General features: G+C 34.8%; 1 protein-coding gene across 1 annotated transcript; it reads left to right on the top strand.

Annotated features, from left to right (window-relative positions):
* The first annotated feature begins 10,375 nt into the window (after nucleotides 1-10,375).
* On the top strand, nucleotides 10,376-11,148 carry LOC121792078 (non-specific lipid-transfer protein 2-like). The gene is made up of 2 exons (XM_042189875.1): nucleotides 10,376-10,778; nucleotides 10,925-11,148. The coding sequence occupies exons 1-2, from the start codon at nucleotides 10,432-10,434 to the stop codon at nucleotides 10,932-10,934; spliced, it is 357 nt and encodes a 118-aa protein (XP_042045809.1). The 5' UTR covers nucleotides 10,376-10,431; the 3' UTR covers nucleotides 10,935-11,148.
* Nucleotides 11,149-21,658: the final 10,510 nt, after the last annotated feature.

Here is a 21,658-nt window from a genome sequence, read left to right as displayed (position 1 = left end):
CTGGTGAAGAGATACACAGAGAGCGAGGAACTCTTCTTCGACCAGTTTGCTAAGTCGATGGTAAAAATGGGGAACATTTCGCCATTGACGGGGGGCAGAGGAGAGATCAGGACCAACTGCAGGAAGATGTCTTCTTCATAATCAAGATTGAACTAAGTTGTTGCTGTGTTTTTCGACATTGCTTTCATTAATTATTGCTGTTGCGCTTTTCCTACGTTGATCGCCATCGCTAAGTATGTTCTATATTTTTCAGTAAATTTTATAAATGCTGTATTTTTTTTTACTTTGTTCTTCTTCATGTATTGTTGTGTACAATCTACATTTTACAGTCAATTTTATTTTTATGCATCGGCTAATTCCATAAATAGTTTATTTCATGGGGGTATATTTGATTATTTTACATTTCTTAGCTTACTTATGTTGAAAATGAAATTGAAATGGGGAAATATAAATACTACATAAATTAAAGGGTGACATATTATTTTTGTAGACTTTTTATGATTTTACTTCACTCTTGTTCACAAAACACATCACTCTTAGCATGATTTTACTTCACTCTTGTTCACAAAACACATCACTCTTATTATGATTTTACTTCACTCTTGGTCACAAAACACATCACTCTTATTATGATTTTACTTCACTCTTGTTCACAAAACACATCACTCTTATTATGATTTTACTTCACTCTTGTTCACAAAACACATCACTATTAACATGATTTTACTTCACTCTTGTTCACAAAACACATCACTCTTAGCATGATTTTACTTCACTCTTGTTCACAAAACACATCACTCTTAGCATGATTTTACTTCACTCTTGTTCACAAAACACATCACTCTTAGCATGATTTACTTCACTCTTGTTCACAAAACACATCACTCTTAGTATGATTTTACTTCACTCTTGTTCACAAAACACATCACTCTTTACTTCACTCTTGTTCACAAAACACATCACTCTTAGTATGATTTTACTTCACTCTTGTTCACAAAACACATCACTCTTAGTATGATTTTACTTCACTCTTGTTCACAAAACACATCACTCTTATTATGATTTTACTTCACTCTTGTTTACAAAACACATCACTCTTAGCATGATTTTACTTCACTCTTGTTTACAAAACACATCACTCTTAGCATGATTTTACTTCACTCTTGTTTACAAAACACATTACTCTTAGCATGATTTTACTTCACTCTTATTTATTATTATGCTTCATGATAATATTGCGTTTGACTCAGTTTAACCAATATGATTATAATATTTCAGAAAATTAGTTTTGGCGATGATTTTATGATTAAAATATACCCCTAACATAAAATATAACCAATATGATTATAATATTTCAGAAAATTAGCTTTGGCGATGATTTTATGAATAAAATATACCCCTCTGAGATGACGAATGTATCTACTCCGAAATCAGAAATGACGAAGGTATCTAATTCTGAGATATTTATTCTGGAATCATCCAATTCGAATTCATCACAGTGTGCGATTAAGCTCCAGATTATTTCTTCTCTCTCACCGGAATCGACCGTCGTGTCTATTGCTGGAATCTGAGAGAAGAATACGCGAATCGCTGCGAAGAGCATGAAATTCATCTCCTTCCGAGAACACCTCGGCGTCCGATTCGATCACTTTGTTTGATCTATTTTGTTTGTTAAATGACAATTATACCCCCGTCTTCTTATTTGTGATAAGAGGGAATTGATTTTCCTTTAAATTCAAAAATCACATATATTAATACTAGTCATTGATTTTCTTGATCTTGTGGCTATGATTTGTTCTCTAGTTATATGGTTAAGAGGTGTTTGCCATAGATCATGACCCTATATATATATATATATATATATAGGGACCTAGGGATGTATTCATATCCAAACGCTAAGTATAAGTAAAACTTAAAATACTTGCAGTCCATTGGATCTTGTGATCTAACGGTTAGAATTTAGGTCGAGTAGTTGTATGTTATAAACTAGAGTGAAAAATGTGATTAAATATTTTAGTAAGGAGAAAGGAGAGACAGATTTATTTTCAAATATAGAAAGCGGACATTTTGAGTGACACAGACTAAAAAGGAAAGGTGGACATCTTGAATGAGACGAATAGAGTATTAGAATCTCTATATTTAGATTATTAATGTATGTATATAATTCTCTTGATGCTCAATTTATTAGCATTAAAAATATCAACAAGTATACATAGTAGATTTAGTATAGCCAATAGTAAGCATATGGGGTTTAGTTGATTTTAAACTATGTAAAACAAGTAAACAGAGCAATTAATTGAAAGATTCACCTAATTACTAGCATCAAGATTGTCCAAATAACGACTTTGTGGTTACTAGTAAGATTCACCTAATTACTAGCATCAAGATTGTCAATCTTAGCCACTAACTCCAAACAAATTAATTAGACCCTTAAAGTCATCAAATTAATTAGACCCTTAAAAAGTCATCATTCTTAGGTTTACCTTTGTTAGGATATTAACTATAGACTCATCAATTATAATCTAACACATGGATTCTCTTTCAATTCCCCCACATGCCATCAAATCATACAAGTTTTGTTACGCAACTCAAATCGTTAACAAACAGAATTGAACGAAGGAAATACTCTGTTTATCTGTGATTCAAAGTCCATTTTTCCGTTTCGAAATGTTCATAATTTAATGTCCCATTTGTTTATTCCATTTTAGGTAAGTGGGCCCACCATTCAATTAAACCATTACACTCACATTCTTTTAAAATATATATAAAAGTGGAGCCCATATTTCACTAATTCATTTTCCCAATTTTCTTTATAAAATCAAACAATTTTTTAAAACTTGTGCCGAATCAAAATGGACTATAAATGGTGGACGGAGGGAGTATAAGTATATTAAAATAGGAATCAAATAAACATAAATAGTTACTTTCAAATCCCTAAAATTCAACAAATTAGTTATCTATAGACGAGGTGACAAAATCCATTATCAAGTACTCCCTCTGTCCCATTAGAAATGAAATATTTGGTCTTCGACACAGAATTTTATGTAGTGTTTTTTGTGAGTTAACGAGGAGAGAATAAAGTAAGAGAAATGAAAAATGAGAAATGATGTTGTTTTCATTTTAGGAATCGTTTCAATTTTAATGGAACAACTCAAAAAGAAAAACATTTCATTTTTTATGGGACAAAGGGACTATGAAAACCTTAAAAACAATCAAGATAAAACCCGAAGGATGAATCTTGAAGTCTTCGATCTTTTCCTCTTGACTTGCTCCAAACCCCAATTAAGGAATGATTGTGGAATGGAGTGGTGGATAACGTGGAGAGTGAATTCTCAAGTTTAAGTCTGGCTCGCTTCAATGATGCTTTTATGTGGTGTATGGTGGGATGGTTTATCCGGATGAGAAAAGAGGAATCAAGAGTTTGGGCTTCTCTAATTGGAATACTTGGTTGTTGGTTTAAGAAAAAGGAAGATTGGGATATTAAAAAGTATATTTTGGCACGTGTCAACTTAGCTATGCATACTTTATAAAAATGTTTAGGACCAAAATAGTCCTATACCTTTGATTTAAATATTCAGAATGTGTCATGTTCACATGTGACATTATTAGCTCTTGAACGCTTCCATTGAGATATTATTTCCGTCAAGTTTTGCTACATTGTTGAGAAAATAATCCGATTCTTTCTAGTTAATCCCATTTTATTCAAGTTACTTCTACGATTTCCAGCTAGGGTCAAGTTGTACACTTTTTCTCTTTCTTTCTCGTTTCTTTAATCCCCATTAAGTCACGATCAACCGTAGTTTTCTATCCTTAGAAATTACTGCCGTGAGAACAAGTAAACTAAAAGATCTATTATATACTATCTCACAATTGGATTTAGTCATAGTGCTTTTAATTATGTTTTCTCCTTATTAAAAACAAAAGAAATATCATAAGTAATGCCAAAACTATGTTGGATAGACCTCTTCTAAATAACACAGATAGATATAAACACAATAGAACGAATTGAATAGCTGGAAATTTGAATTTAGTTGTCTGGAAAAATAAAGTTCAAAACAATTCTTGCTAATTACTAGCTGGAAGTAAATCTAAAAACATAGCCGCATATGGCTTGAAAAAAATATTCTGATAAAAATACTCTAAATGAAAATACTTAAGTGGATCAATCTTCAACTGGATGAGATAACGATAGCCTTTAATCCCCTCTTGTGTGGATCCATTGGGTTTTTTGTCTATCAAACCAAAGATAAAGATATCATATAAGGGTAGCATTAGGGTGCCAACATATTTAGAGTGACAACATACCACTAATCATAGCTCTTAGATCTATAAGATGGACGCCTATGATTGAATTGAAGAAATAGAATTCGGATTGCAGTCTTATGTGTTGGATATTGCAGGCGTGGGTATTTTTGTCCATTCTCAAAAAATTAATTCAGAAACGGATTTGATAATATGTAAACTGCAAATACTACTTGGTAATACTGCAATATTCATAGAGTAACACTGCAATCTGGTAATGTAAAAAACTATTACGAATGATGCAGACGCGTAACAGTGCAATATTCATAGAGTAGCACTGCAATATGGTAATAGACTGAAATTTGATAATACCGATTTTGTCTAATAGCATTTTTTTTATATTCCAATATAATTAAAATAGGCTACCACATGGCAGCTTGAGAATCTCATGATATTTAGATCTAATTGCCTAAAATTATAGTATAGTGTTAGAATAAAGAGAGTTGTTATATTAATACATTTCTTTTAAAAGAACATATTAATATGCTAGGATTTGAATTATGACGAGTATATCTGAAGTGGGAAAGGGGATTGAACTTAAAATGCCTAGAAATTGCGCAAGGGTTCATTGCGTAGTCAACGGGTGGTTGTGTGCATTCTACAAAATGTCAATCCATGTTATGTTGCGCCAAAATTCCCAAAATAAGTTTGTGTTTGGGAACTAGTGCCTTAAATATGCCACTTTTCTTAGCTCTCAATTAGGTGTTACACATTTTGAAGGATGGTTGGAAGGCCTCGAACGGAAGGTTGCGTGAATGGATCAAGTTATATGGAAGATAACCGAACCGGTTGGATCAGTTAGCAAATGTCGTTGCCACTTGATCAATGCAATCTCGCTCTCACTCGATTCCTATTAAAGTAATTTATAACTCCCAATTTTGCACTACTTTAACAGTAAAGCGGCAAGTTCAGGGTCGATCCCACAGAGAAGTTGGTGTATCAAGTGTGTGAATAGTGAATAGGGGGTTGGCTGCTGCCACGCTTTAACTTGGGAGTTTTTAACTACTGATTTTACTCTAGGCAGAAATAAACTGGCTAACTTGAACAATGTAAATTTAACTACTGGTCATGTGCATCGTAACGAAATTGAAACTAAAGCTGTAAATGCGATGATGAAAACGAAAACAACTTCGATTAAACTAGAACAGTACAACGTGAAATTTAAACTAAGCTAACACTCTGGAAATTACGAAAGCAAGTAAAACCGAGGAGATCCTCGGCGGAAAACTTAAGAAAACGCCGACCGATATCAAGTATTCTGCAGCGCTCCTTCGATCGCCCTTTCTAACTAAGCATTACTTTATCTAAGCTAAGCTAAGCTATTCTAGGAAAGTAAATGATCGGATTCTTTTTTTCATCTGGTGGCACATCCTCTATTTATAGGTTTGGCACGACCTCCAGCTGGATAACGATCTTGGCATGGAATATTCGCTCATGCTGAGAGTGAGCGACTCATTGATTGCTACGTGCTCTTCTTCTAGAATGACGACGCTTTTCAGCAACAGAATCGTGACTCAGCTCCGTCCTTGCGTCTCATATTTCAGCACGTGTCCCCTTCTAGAACGTTGTTTTTTATAACAGAATGCTACGCACCATCCAGCTCATAGCCTCGCGTGTCCTTCTTCTGACATCCAGTGGTCCCCTCCTTAACTGCTTGATTACTCCCCTTGATCAACTTCCCCCGAAATCTGGCCTTTTTCGCCTATTGTACTCGCTTGATCAGTTGGGCCTTGTTGCCTTGGTCAAGCGGCATTCCTGCACATTTAACACTTGCTTTGCGTGATAAACCGATCAAGTAGAGTATATTTTACCCTTAAACCGATGCATGAAATGAGCCTTATCAATGGCCTTTAAGGGCATCCACAACGCCGTCACTAAACCGTCCCTTAAATTACTATTCGCGGGCCTCACTGTACTTTTTTACTCTATCCCTTAACTAAGGGACGGAACCTGCAACCCTCCGTCCCTTAACTGTCCCTTAAATTACTATTCATTCAATTTCATTTTTTTTTTATTTCCAACCAAATTCATTTAAAAAAAACACACTTCATTAAAAATAAAATAAAATTACAACATAAAATAAAAATCAACTTAAAATTTAAAAAAATAAAAAAAAAAGACTTAATTCAAATCCTAAAAAAATAAAAATAACATAATTTAAAATACAATTTTATAGAAAATAAAAAAACTACTCCGCCGGCAAATCATCCCCCGAATGCGGTGGAGGTGCACTGAAGCCGTGAGGAGGCGGAATGCCAAGTTGAGCTGCCATAAACGTAATTCCGTTAACCCAGGCTTGGTATTGGGCGGGCGTCATGCGGGAAGTGTCCGCCATTGTGGCGGCCATATACATGGCCATAAGGAAGTTGGGGGGTCCCCCGAGCCCGAGCCCGCCTGGCTTGATTCGGCTCGGCCCCTCTTCCCTCTAGCCGCCTTCGCCGCATTTCTCCCTTGCGGCCGACGGCACCCACGAGAGGACCCCCCAGCATCGTCTGTCAGGGTCTCAACCTCCTGCGAGGCAAACTCTTGTGGCCCGCTGCTCGAACCTCCCTAACCAGACGAGATTGGCCACTCCCCGTGTGCTTCGTGCGCTTCGAGGTCGAGCCTGTGCTCGACCGCACACCGCCGGCCCACATTTCCTCGTTCTTGATGACCTCCCAAACATCGACATATTTGAATTGTTTCCCGATGTCGTCGAAGTAGACCCGCAAGGCCGACCTCAGAATGTCGGCTCCCGTGGCTCCTATTTGGTAATGAGCCGCTTCATTCTTGTGGATGGCGCAGAATCGTTAGACCTCCCTGTCGACTTGGTCAAAGTGAGCGCGGAGCATCTTATATGTGCGGCGGTGGGACCCCTTCGGCTTAATCTGGTGGTAGGCCTAGGTGACCTTTTCTCAGAAGCACATCCGGGGTTATTGATTTCGTACTATGGGATCGTACGAGACGCTGTACACCGCCAGATTTTCTTTGGGCCGTACGGATGCCGGCCTAGATCCTCCTCCTCCTCCGCCTCCGCCCTGGAGCTTCCACCTTATCGGTCTCCTCCCCCGCCTCGGCCTTCTTCCGAAGTGGGTTCAACGGAATAATCCTCCTGAATCTGAGATAATCACTGCGAATACCGCGGAGCGGAGGAACGGGCGTATGCATCCACGTCAAAATTGGGTGGTTGGTACCCCTCGGGGTCGACGAACCCTGGGTGTCCGGCGTCGACGAACTGGAACCACCCAATGTATTGTGCATGCTCCCCCAGTCGCCGAACGCGTTGAGATCCCACCCGCCGGAGCCGCCACCGCCGGAGTTTCCGTCGCTGGACATTTTGTGATGAGATGTTAGATGAAAATTGGAGAGGAAATGGAGATGATTTGGGAAGAATAAATGCGTAGTTGTGTGTGAAATGAGGATGAATTAGGAGTATTTATAGAGTAAAAAAAATAGAAAATGGCTATAAAAGGTAATATTACCGTTTTTTAATTTTTAATATTTTTATTTAATTCGAATTTTTTTAAAAAAATGAATTATTGCGTCAGCTGACGATGCCCACTCGCGGGCCGGCGAGTGGGCGTCACGCATGGCGCCGGGGCGCGCCACGTCGCCTCGGCGCCGGGGCGAGACGTCTCGCCATTCGTCACGCCGTGACGGAACACGGAATGGGCTAGAGACGAGACGGGGCGCGTCAACGCGTCACGCCGCAGTCTCGTTCCTTCGTGACGGAATACGGGCCACCAGCGTGATGCGTTGTGGGTGGCCTAAGGTGGATTAATATAGCGAATTTTGAATTGTTCAAATATTATGAGAAAATATGTGTATGTATTGCAGGATTAAGAATACAAATTGTTTGTGTGTACGTGTGTTCTTTCTATCCTCTCATGATTTATCAATTTTAAATTAAAACTCGTGTCGTTATCAAAGACACGGGTTTTTGAATAAAGAGGAGGAGAATTGGCTTTAAGGGATTCATTAATTATTCCATACAACTTAAATACTACTACATCCGTCGCTTAAAAATAGAAATTATTTCCATTTGGGTCGTCCCTTACAAATAGAAACTTTTGAATTTTTCTATTTTAGGACGTGGATCTCACAATCCACTAACACTATTTCCATTACTTTTGTTCTTCCGGTTTCTTACTTTACCAAAAAAAAATTCATCAATCTTACTTTACCAATTCTTCTTTCTTACTTTAACAATCGTGCACTAAAACTCATGTCGTTCTAAAAGTTTTTATTTTTCGAGGACGAAGATAGTATAAAATAGTCCAAAACAAAATGCATCAGCCCAAGGTTTTCTTTTTCAAATTTCTATGCTTTCTCCCCCAAATTCTCAAGCATTACAGGCTACGCTACACATATATGGGAAATACATCGAACGATAAATAAAAATATATTTTCAATAATTTGTTAGGTATGGAGTAATAAATATATACAGCAATCTAGTTCTGATTTCCAACTAAACGCATTAGTTACTTTTGAATCTTCCGATGACTAATAATTTTTGTAGTTGGACTATTTTTGTAGCTACTAATTAATATACGTAAGATATTTATTAGATTCACACCGTTGATTAATTTGTTGATCATTTTTCATTTTCTCTAATAAATTAACTAAAATTGTCCCAATTTGTCGAATATAGAAGCAATTAGTAGCTGCCAGAGCACGCATATGTTAACTTTCAAATGGCAAAAAAAATGATTTTACATTTCTTTTAAATTAAAATTGAATATATATAATCTTCACCCCATCCCATGCCCATCTAAAAAACAAAAGAATAAAGGCCAAAACTGGTCCTGAACATATGTCCATTTTATGATTTTGGTCTTATACTTTATCTTTTGAATTTTTTTGCATCCTGAACATTTCAACTCGGATCACAATTGGTCCTACACTAACAATTTCGTCAATTTTTACAAGGTTTTAACCCGATTTTGAGCAATTTTTAAACGGTTTAAACCCTAATAGGACTGTTAAAACCATCAAAATCGGTCAAAATCGGGTTAAAACTGTTTAAAAATTGACGGAATTGTTAGTGTAGGACCAATTGTGATCCGAGTTAAAATGTTCAGGATGCAAAAATTCAAAAGATAAAGTATATGACTAAAATCATAAAATGAGCATATATCCAGGATCAGTTTTGGCCTTTACTCAAAAAAAATGCCGAATCGACATATTAAATGTGGTCTCACATGCAGCCATCATCTTCTGTTTTCTATTTATTCATTTATTTATTTATATTTTTTGGTAAAAAAAATGACACATTTAACCAGTAGTACTATTATTCTGCACCGACAGAAGATTAAAAAAAATTAGACCATAGTCACATGTTTGTTAGCCTAACATAACAATTGCGACATTTACCCAACATTAAACCATTACTCCATTTATTCTATAATAAATGTCACTTTTCTTTTCTTATTTGTTTCAATAAAAACAACACATTTCCTTTTTAAAAAATTCCCAGTCAGATTAGTATAAGTATATTATTTCCCTCTCACTCAATAAACAAAATAACAATTTTTAAAATTTCGACTATTATCCAAATGTAATACTACCTCCATCCCGCATAAGGAGTCATATTTACTTTTCTGCTCGTTTTATAAAAATGATATTAATAAATAATTAAAGTATACAAATAATTAAGTAAGAGAGCAAATATCGTAAAGAAGTGCAGAAAAGTAAATGTGACTCCAAATACGAGACAGAAGTAGTATTTATTATAGGACGAAGGAACTAGTATATGCCCATAGTAAATTCCAGCACAACTAGTGCAGAAAAGCCTAACACGTAACAATTTCCACGCACCGATTGAAAATCTACCACCACAAGTCAATAAATTGAGGATATGAGTTATCTCAAAAGAATCAATAATAGCCAATTTTAATAAAATTGTATGGCACACACACATTTATCCAATGTCAGGGCCTCAAAATTGGACTTTGCAGTCATGAATTTGTACCCCAAAATAAACGCAGCATTAATTCCACACAACCACCTTTCCCATTTCCACAAATAATTTTAATTTTTCACCCCAAAATTCATCACCATTTTTTCCTATATAAACCACTCCAATTCCACACACTCAAACCATCTCACCTTCTCATCACTCAAAAACAAAACCAAATCAATTATCAACCAATGGCTTCCATGACCAAGGCATTGTGCGTGGCCCTTGTCGCGGCCGTGCTGGTGGCCTCGGCCGCACCAGCTGCTGAGGCGGCCCTCGGGTGTGGCCAGGTGATCTCATACTTGAGATCTTGCCTCCCTTATGTAACCAACCGGGGCCCTCTTGGCGGCTGTTGCGGCGGAGTTAAGAGCCTCTACTCGGCCGCCAAGACCACCCCGGACCGCCAGGCAACGTGCACGTGCCTCAAATCTCTCGCGGGCTCCTACTCCGGTGTCAACCTCAACAAGGCCGCCGGACTCCCTAAGCAATGCGGTGTCAACATTCCTTACAAGATTAGCCCTTCCACTGACTGCGCCAAGTAATTTTTTCTGTCCTATTTAAAGTGACACATTGTCCTTTTAACAATATGTCGCACATTTCTAAAAAAGGAAATTATTATTAACCCTATATAAAATCTCGTGTCGAAAAAGAAATGTTGACTGATTGTTGTTGTTGTTGCTGCAGGGTGAGGTAAATTTGAATTTGAATTTGAATTTGGAAGAGATCGTTTTGAAGGAGTTGTCTACGTTAATGTTTCTTTAAAATAAATAGTAAGTTTTTTTCACCTTGGGGTGAAAGTAAAACTTTCCTATCTCTGTTTTTACTTATGTATCGAGTCAGTAAAATCCGTCTGAGCTTTTGTATTCTCATCAAATTTAATGGAGTTATTGCTATTTCAATTTACAAAATTACAGTTCACAGTTTTGCAGACTATTTTACTTTACACTGACATAATCTATTTCACGATCAGAAAAAAAAAACCACAAATATATATCTGCATGAATTCGTATCATTTACTACTTCAGATTGAACTGGATATCACCCTAACAACTTCTAATTAACGTTCCCTCGTCCGCCATTAAGAGTCTCATTTTTTGGCGACATGGGTTTTACGAAATGTTAAAAAAAGTGTGTGGAAAAAAGTTAATGGAATATAAGTCTCACTTGTATATATTAATTTTAATTTTAAATGAAATGTGAGTTGAATGAGTTAGTTGAATGTGAGACCCTATTATCATTTCTAGCAAAAATGAACCAGGACTTATATTCGCGGACTTGTAAAAATGGAAAAGCATGACTCATATTCGAGGATGGAGGGAGATCATCCTAAATTTTGATATGAATTGGTACAAACATAAGTTGCATTATGAACCAAGGACTGTAATCCACCCCAGTTTCATGATCTTATTAGTAATAAGAATGATTTCAAGATAATATCTTAAATTTTATTTTTATTTATCAATTTCATATATAAAAATATGTGAATGTGAACTCCAACATTCCGTTTGAATATTAGCATCAGTTCTTTTGTTTATCATCAAATATGAAATACGTTTCAAATACTTTTTTTCTTTTACAAAATGGTGACTATAGTTAAGAGAGTTTTCATTGCAACAATTCCCTCTATATAGAAAAAAAGTAATTTCGCCCCAACGAGAAGAGTTTTCGAATCAATAATTTTAATGGCAGTTCTATAAATTTAGGTTCGATGTGTAAGGATTGATCCATCCTATCACAATACAATTTGTTTAATTAATTAGTCGTCCATTTTGATATACCCGAAAATACTACAGTACATTTTTGTACAAATGCTGAATAGTTTGGATTGAAAATGTTTTTTAGATCCTAGATTAGTAATTTAAACAGTATTAAGTGATTCGACGTAATTTTAACTAAAACAAGTTATGCATGGGCCTACCCAGCTTCACAATAATAATTATACTCCTTCCATCTAATAAAAATATAAATTTTTGGGATATTATTAATTTTAATATACAATTGATAAAGTAAAAGAGATGTACAAAGAAAAATAATACAGGTATAATTAGTGGAGAATGAGGCTCACCTTATTAGAGAAAAAAGAATTACCAAAAATACAACTGTACTATTTTTATAGGTTGGAAAAAAATAAAAAATAAATATTTTTATGGAACAAATGAAGTATATTATAGCGATATAGGGTGTGATCCGTTGCTAACTTTTCTTAAGTTGCTAACTTGTTAACTCATCAACGTAGTGTATTAAAAATGTCAACACGATGATAATGAAATGTCAACATAAACTTAAGTTGATATTTTAATGCATTGTGCTGACATTAATATTTAAATGTCAACACGGTTATTAAAATATCAACACAAATATGTGTTGACATTTTAATATGATCGTGTTGACATTTTTAATATACTATGTTGATGAGTTTGGAAGTTAGCAATTTAAGAAAAATTAGCATTATAACGCACCCGGATATAATGTAATTTTAGCTCCATTATATTGATGGAGACTTTTGGTAGGATATATTTTAATCCAAATATCTTTGTATAGATATCTTGCGCCTATCCATTGGAGTTATAATTGGAGCTATGAAAAGAAATTATGAATATTTTATAATTGGAGTTATGTAAAAAAATTATGAATATCAATCCAAAGAGTGACTCAGGCGAGTCAGATGTCAAGAGAAATGTTGACTACAATTTCGATATTTTGATAAAATATGCACTCCCTCCGTCGTTCCATATACTCGCACTTTTCATTTTTTATTTTAACATGGAGTATAATCTATCATATTGGAATCATATCACATCCAAAAATAATCTTGAGTTCTTTCCAATTTATTCTGAATTTTCATTTTAACATGGAGTATAATTTATCAGATTGGAATCATATCACATCCAAAAATAATTGTTCAATAGACCAAGTGTCAAATAGTACAAGGATTTATTGTCCAATGTATGTATTATTATGATATTTTATCATTTACTCTATCAGTCTGTCATTCTATCGGTCTGTCATTAAATGTCTCATTTTTTCTTTTTTATTTATCCGTCAGTAAATATCTTGTTTCATTTGTACCATTTATAGCAAGTGCTCCTCATATTTCACTAACTCATTCTATTCAAAATTTATTATAAAGTCAATATAAAAAGTTAGGATCCACATTTCACTAACTTTTTCTACCACTTTCTTTTACAAAGTCAAACAATTTTTAAAACCCGAGCCGGTCAAAAATGGAACATATATTGATGGACGGATGAAGTATTAATCTACCACATTACTCAATCTCCGGAAGATACAGAAAAACAAGGAATATAAACGAAAAAAAGCAAAATTTATCCATTTCGGATATTATTATTTGTTCTTATGTTTATAGGGGTGTATTAGGGTCCTCACAACTCCTTAATGTTAAGCATCAAATAAATCACAGTCGTTGGATTCTTGGATTGGATGGTTGGGATAAGCTACATTATTAGGCTAAGAGCACCCACAACCGTGCTCTTGCTAACGAGTACGGTTGTGGGCCCGGTCCCACTTTTTCTGCCTGCTCTTAGGCAAGAGCACAACACCCACAGCTGTGCTCTTCCGCAAGGACGAGCACAAGGGTCCCACCATTATATTATTCAGTTTAAATAAAAACATTCCCACAAAATTAAAATACATTAAAAATACTCGGAATAATATTACAAAATACATTAAAAATTAAAAATCACATAATTAAAATCCTAAAAATTAAAATTTTCATAATTAAACTCCTAAAAATTAAAAATTACATACTTAAATTCGTAAAATTAAAAAAATCCACTACTCTTTGCCGAATTTCACCCACATGTGTTTGATTAGGTCTTCTTATAGCTCAACGTGGGTTCGGGTATCGCGCATTGGGTTCGGGTATCGCGCATTGTGTGCCTTGTTTCGATCCTCTCACCCACCGTCGTATGCACACCTCGGCGTGGGGGAGACCTCGCGGTTGAGCTTCCGGCTTCATCCTCGTCGTAGAAGCTAGCCGCTCTCGGTCCTTCGTCGACTATAATCATGTTGTGTAAGATAATACACGTGTACATGATGTCGGTGATATTATTCACTTACCACAGCCGAGTCGGGGCCTTCACAATGTTGAATCGGGCTTGAAGGACCCCAAAGGCTCTTTCGACGTCTTTCCGTGCAGACTCTTGACGCTGCGCAAAAAGAACCCATCTTGGGTCTTGCGGGTTGCTGAGCATCTTCACGAAAGTCGACCACCTTGGGTAGATACCATCGGCGAGATAGTAACCCATGTGGTATGTATTTCAGTTGACGGTGAAGTCAATCGCCGGTGCTACACCATTCAACACATCATTGAAAAGGGGTGAAGAATAGAGCACATTCAAGTCGTTGTTGGATCCGGCAAAGCCGAAATATGCATGCCAAATCCATAGGAGGTAGTCGGCGACCGCTTCAAGGATACGTGTTGGGCCGCCGCCTTTGTGGCCGCTTAAGTGCTGCCCCCTTCAAGCAGTCGGGCAATTCTTCCACCTCCAATGCATGCAGTCAATGCTGCCAAGCATTCCGGGAAAGCCATGGACTGATTCGTGAAGACGAAGCAACCGTTGGCAATCATCGGTGGTGAGTGCCCGAAGGAATTCATCACCGAAAGCTGTACGAACGCCCTCGCAAAAATTTTTCAGACAAAGGATTCTAGTAGGCTCACCGGCATACAAATACTCGTCGAAGAGGTCGGCTGTTTGCCCAGTAGCAAGTTATCGGATGGCACACGTTCACTTCTGCAACGCCGAGATACTTTGTCGACCGGCAGCATCTGGACCTGTTTGGAAGAATTCAACACGGGCGGATAATGTGTTGACAATACGCATAAACAAGCGCTTTGACATGCGAAAACGACGCCTAAAGTAATCTGCCAGAAACCGCGGCGGGTCAGCAAAATAGTCGGCAACGAGCCTTTCGTGGGTTCCCTCCCGGTCACGATGGATGTAGCGGCGAGTTGATCTAGTTGGTTGAGGAGGAGGGGCGGGGGTATTCGCTGCGACATATGCTTCATAAGCGGCACGAAGTTGTTCGTAGTATTCTTGTTCTTCGCGCTCCGCTTCCGCAATGAGATGGGTGAAATCCATTTGAGGTTTTGAGTGAGAGATGGAGGTGTAGATAAGTTGTATGAAAAATATGAATGAGAGATGAATGAGAGATGATTTTATATGAAAAATGGATGATGAATGTGTGTATTTATAGATGATTTTGGGGGAAAAATCAAAAAAATCAAAAAAATACAGAAAAATGGGCAAAAAACGGGCATTTTTTGGGATTGGAAAAATATTTTTTTTATTTTTGGTATTATTTTTGATTTTTTAAAATTAAAAAAAAAGATTTTCCAACGAATATGCCATTGGCCAATCACACGTTGCCACATCGCCTGCTCGCTGGCACGGACATGCTCGATGCATCGAGTAGCGTCGTGCCAGCGGCAGACACCGTCTCCGTGCCGCTGGCACGGACGGACGGACGGTGGGTTGCTCACCGTTGTGAGTGCTCTAAGATGTTATATTATTAGCCAAGCTACACTATTATACTAAAATGCTATATTATTTTACTAAAATAGTACATTATTAGATAAGTTACATTATTAGATAATCTACATTATTAGATGACACGTGACATTAATCTAACCGTTAGATCACAAGATACAATGGACTACAAGTGTTTTAATTTTGAACACTATTTAGCATATGAATCTGAATACATCTATCTTTGAAATATATTTTCCGTGTAATTATCTATACATAACATAACCAATTTTTATCATGGATTATACTCCCTCCGTATGAGAATATGAGTCTGGTTCGTCTATTTTAGTCTGTCTACTAATAGAAGTCTCGTCATTATTACTATAAATTATAAAAGACCTCACATTCTACTAATTCATTTCAACTCATATCATTTAAAATTAATATTTATACTAACCTTCTTTCACCCACTTTTCTTAACAACATTATTAAAACTCGCATCAGGAATAAATGAAACTTCCGTTGGTGGACAGAAATAATATGTTTCAAAAGTAATTTACTTTTGTGTTATTTTAATTACTTATTTATGTCTATTTAAGTGTTGTTTTAATTATTCTGATTCTTAATACTTTTGGCGGGTTACGACTTCAATTGATGTATGCAATGTTACACCTACAAGATTGATTATAGCTAACATGATTAGATGACCATTGGTCATAGACACTTTTTAGTGTTGTAACTCAACAACTAGCTACTGGGTATTTAGGTTTTCGTAAAACTATGATTTCCTTTAATCTAATCTTGGAATAAAATTATATATTAAAATCCTTACTTGTGGATATAACTATATTAATTAAGTTTTCTTTGATAATCATTTTGTCTAAAGTATAGATCTACCTATCTACTAGTGAGATAATTATGTTAAAACATAAAATAAAATAACTAAATGATAATTATGACTGAATTTTTTATTTGATAAATAATTAAGGGATTGAATATGGTTCCCATAAATTTGTCTTACAATAAATTGATTTTTAATAACTATGAATTGATCTCAGATTGACTAGTTGTTCCCGTGATTCAATATCTCATTCTTATCATCTGATTTATGCTAATATAAAGTCACATCACTAGCGGGGATCAACATACGAGAAGAGCTTCACATCACTAGCGGGGATCAACATACGAGAAGAGCTACTATTGATACTTTATATAAAATTGTGTCTCGTCAATTCTAAAGTCGATATTTTCCCAAGAGATATTTTGATAAAGTTGTTTTGTACAGAAAACTAACTAGTTACTCCATCCTTCCGAAGGAAGATGCCCTATTTCTTGGTGTCACGAGATTTTATGCAGTTTTATTCTGCGTGTTAGGTAGAAAGAATAAAGTAAGAGAAATTGAATAAAGTATGGATATAAATATTTTTATTTTTAATAATAGATAATTTTTGGTTAAACAAACCAAAAAGAAAAATGAATCATCCTTTAGAACAAAGAAAAGATAATTTATTATAATACTATATAAGTCTTTGCACTTTTTGAAAAACGAAATTAATTATACTCCATTAAACTAGCAACGTACTCGAATTATTTATGAACATAAAAACAAAAGTAAATTAAATTAAGTACGCCAAATTTTGTAATATGAAGTTAGACGACAAATCAATACTAATCACTATAGTAGCACTAACTAATAATCTTTAAAGACTTTGATGAATAAAGGAAGATAATAAGATAATTATGTGGATGACGTGTGTCAAAATAGCATTAGATAGTTGCAATATCCAACAATACATAATAAATAGAAGAATAGAATAAAATCAAAATAATCCATATTATGTCACAAAATCAAAATTCCCACATAGGATATTTCGAAAATTGTCCTCCATCTTATGATATTTTTCTCTTCCCTGGAATTAGAAGTTTGATAAATTATTGGCTACAATAATCGAACTTTAGAGTAATACCTCGTCATCCCCAATGGTGGATCCAAAAATTTTGATTCGGGGGTACGATATTTAACTGTAGAGACATAGGGCTTTAAAGTTTAAAATTAATCATTTTTTTCTATTTTACTGTTTTTAAATATTTTACAATAATAGATTGTGAGTTGTAAATATCTTATATATTTAGTAGTTGTGAATGTCTTATACAAATATAAACGTAAAAATTTTAAAAAAAATAAAAAAATTACTTTGAAAGAACACAAAATATTTGAGCAAAGTTTCATAATTTTAAAAAAATGTGAAAAGGAACCAGATATAATTAAAAAAATTAAATTTTTTCCAATTTTATATCAAGAGAAATATAATAACTATCATAAATTATTTGTTAAAGGTGTGAATTCATTTAATATTTTCATTTCTTTTTTAACAAAAAATAAAATATTCAATCACTCTTACTTAATTTCACCATATACTTTACTCTTTCTTTATCTTTCATACTTTATCCTGGATCCTGGATCCCTGATCAAACATTAGAGGTCGACAACCACTGCACCAGATCAGTTTGAGTATAAAGTATGTCTCCATATATTGTTAAATAGGAAATATTTGGGGGTACAGTTGTACCCCATTGTTATACATTGGATCAGCCACTGCTTGTCCCACACGAATATGCACTCTTTCCTTTTAGTTTGTCTCACAAGAATATGCACTTTTCAATTTTGAAAACTATGTGCTTTCTAATAAGGTGGGATCCATTCCTCATTAATAATATACTTATTACTTTTTCCCTCTATCTGTCTCTTACTTTATCAATTTTGCATTAAAATTTATATTAAACCCAAAGTGCATATTCTTTGGAAAAGGAGAGAGTAGTAACTAACTATAACTATAAGATTCAAGGTTGAATCAAACTGGTAATACAAAGAGAGTTGCAAGTACACGTCCATAAAAATAATTTGCATAAAAGGTCTTTCTTTGATAAGTAAGAGTAGTTGCTTATCTTATTTCTTATTTGTTATTGTGATTTTTAGGATGCAAATTAAGTTTAGAAAATAAGTTTTAATTCAATAAAAACACTATATTTGTAAGTATACAGACGTGCAATATAGTATAAATGGTGTCGAATTCACATGGGATGATAATTGATAAAGCTATAAAATCAAACTAAAAAGTAGTAAATTTATTAGATTTTGGGTTTTTGATCAGAAGGCGAGTAAAGGACGAATCGAGAAAGCGAAATGCAAGGAAATCACGATAAAGAGAGGAGACTGCTCCTAGCTTGTTTCAGGTCACTTGTTCACATGAATCCTAATGTCTAATTAATTTTCATTAAATAATCGGGATCGTGTTGATTTATGCTCTCACGCAACTGATCATTGATCGTAGAATTTTACACCTAAGATAAGCTGATCACGTCTCCTAGGCTCTACTCACCAATCCTCATTCCCGCAAGATGCATAGTAAGCTCGAGGTTGGCGTCTATGGACATTTAACACCCAAGATCCACTCGGACTATCCCCTGACCAGTTTTAGCCCTAAGATTTCTTATCTATGTTAGCTCTCTACTCCAAGTGAAAGAAACATTAAAGTTAGGGCTATTACCGGATTAAGTTTGCTAGCAAAACCCAACACGTATTGAAATAAACACATAGTCAAGATCCAAAATACGGATAGCAATCAAAACACAATCATGGATTCATATTTACAAGCTTCCCTAACTAACTGGGAGTAATCCCTAAAATCTGCCACTCATAGAGGGCAACAATATAAGAAAACAAGTAAATGCTACTGATGCATTTTTTATTATCACTAAATAAGCCTACAACTATACAAAGTGTATTTAGTATAGCTAAAGGTCAGTATCAGATGTCGATCACGGGAAAAACTATCACAAACTATCTATCTTCTACTAAACTTTGTCTACTATTTGGAAAAACAAAGGTTTTTAGTTTTTGAGAAGTAAAATTTGTAAAATAAAGAAAGCAAGTAAACAAATGCAGATAAAATCACGGAGATAAATATTTGAGATAAGAGAATTCCAGAGATGTGCTTTCATAGTTATGATTTATACAAGTTCCAACTACAACACACTAGCACAGTTCGTACTTACTAGAACGAAACACATAAATATTATCCATGCGGTACAAAGTAGATCACAGACACTTTGTAACTCTTAAAAGCTCTTAAGACTCCTAATATTCTCGCTCTCAATTAACATTGCAGTTTTAAGGATAATTAATTGTAACGTCAACGAAACTCTTCTAACATGCAAACCTCCTCTCACAATTTTGTTGCACGTCAATAGATCATAATGTGTCACTCAAACATGATTCTTTATCCAACACTTAGAATAGAAGTAAAGTAATGAATAAATAATAAGAACTGTATAAACCAAAGTCGTTACAAACACATCCTCAGAATTCTATGAGTTTTGTTACACATGATGAAATAATCTAAATACATAATTTTTAAAGAAAATATAGAAAACATAAGAACTAAATCAATAAAATCCAAACATAGTTTTTAAAGAAAACATAGAAAATATTCTTGATGCGGGTATCGGGATACCCGCAATGCCTTGCGGGTCAGGTATCGGGTAGCATAAAATGTGTTTTTCGGGTTTGGGTACCCGTGAAATCGGGTGCGAGTACCCGTTTCGACACCCCTAAAATAAAGCACACACAACACAAATAGTCACACAAAATCATAGACACATGGGTACACACAAAGGGACACAATCACACATAACGTCTTTTATTTAAAAAATAGATATATTTTCATAGTTTATATGCTTTCGTCCTACAATAAGAGTTACATTTCACATTTTACCATAAATAGTAAGTAGGTACCATATTTCACTAACTCACTTCACACATATTTTATTATAAAATTAAGTATAAAAAGTGAGTCTCTTATTCTAGTAACTTTTCCAACCTACTATTCTTTACTTTTCTTAAAACTTGTGCCGACAACAAGAGTGACTCGTATAGTGGTATGGAGGGAGTATATCTAATTGAAAATGGAACCTCATATGCTTTCATTGGTCAAAAACTTATTAGTAGGAAGTTTAGGGGCGAGCAAAAAAAACCGAAAACTGAATATGTGAACCGAAGCAAACCAAAATTTTAAAATTCGATTCGGTTTTTCGATTCGGTTCGGGCCAATAACCAAATTACTATATATTAAATAATATATATATATATATATTCTTTTAATATATTCTGCGATATAATATTATATATATTATTAATTTTGTATTATATATATATGTTCTATTAGTAGAGAATTGATACGCGGAGCGCTAAAAATAAGAGAAATTTCGGAATAAGGGGTTAAATTCGCTAACCTTTCGTAATTAGGGATTCAATTCACTGGCCTTTCGTAATTTAGGATCGAGGCATGCGTATTCTCCATAATAAGGGATTTGTGATATTTTATCTTATTTATGTTCTTTTTTAATATTATTTCCCTCTAATCATTTATCAATTGCCTAAATTACCCCCTTCAAATTTTTACCTAAATTATACTTCATAAAAATTTCAGCAACCTAAATTCTATTTCATAAAAGTTCGTCGTTTCATCTCCTCTTTTCCTCACTCTGCCCGTTTAATCTCTCCCCAATTTTTTGGGATCTATTTTTCAGCGCATGAAATTGGAGCAGTAGATACAATTAATTATTCTTGAGTATTCACGGTGATGATTTTCTTCCACCTAATTTGTTTTTAACTGTCGGTGCACATAACCTATATACATCACCTAAATTTTTGTCTGCCAAAGGAAACCCGGAATACTTGTAATTTCGGATTTGGAAGGCAGTGCAATATTACTTCTGTAGTGGCTGCTCGTAATATTCCAATATAAGCTTATATTAAATTGTGGATTCAATTTAATTAGTAAAAAGTTAATTGGGTGAGGCCTGTTCCAAATTCTTCCTTAGATCCCTGACTGGGCCCAATATGTGACTTATATAAATAGGAGAATAA

The sequence above is a fragment of the Salvia splendens genome, chromosome 2 (genome assembly GCF_004379255.2).
Source record: "Salvia splendens isolate huo1 chromosome 2, SspV2, whole genome shotgun sequence".
In the NCBI taxonomy this organism is placed as follows: domain Eukaryota; kingdom Viridiplantae; phylum Streptophyta; class Magnoliopsida; order Lamiales; family Lamiaceae; genus Salvia; species Salvia splendens.
This window is presented reverse-complemented; position numbering and strand designations above follow the sequence as displayed.

Bases quoted from the DNA above. Each gene is read 5' to 3' on its own strand.
- LOC121792078 (XM_042189875.1), top strand. From the start codon at position 10,432: ATGGCTTCCATGACCAAGGCATTGTGCGTGGCCCTTGTCGCGGCCGTG.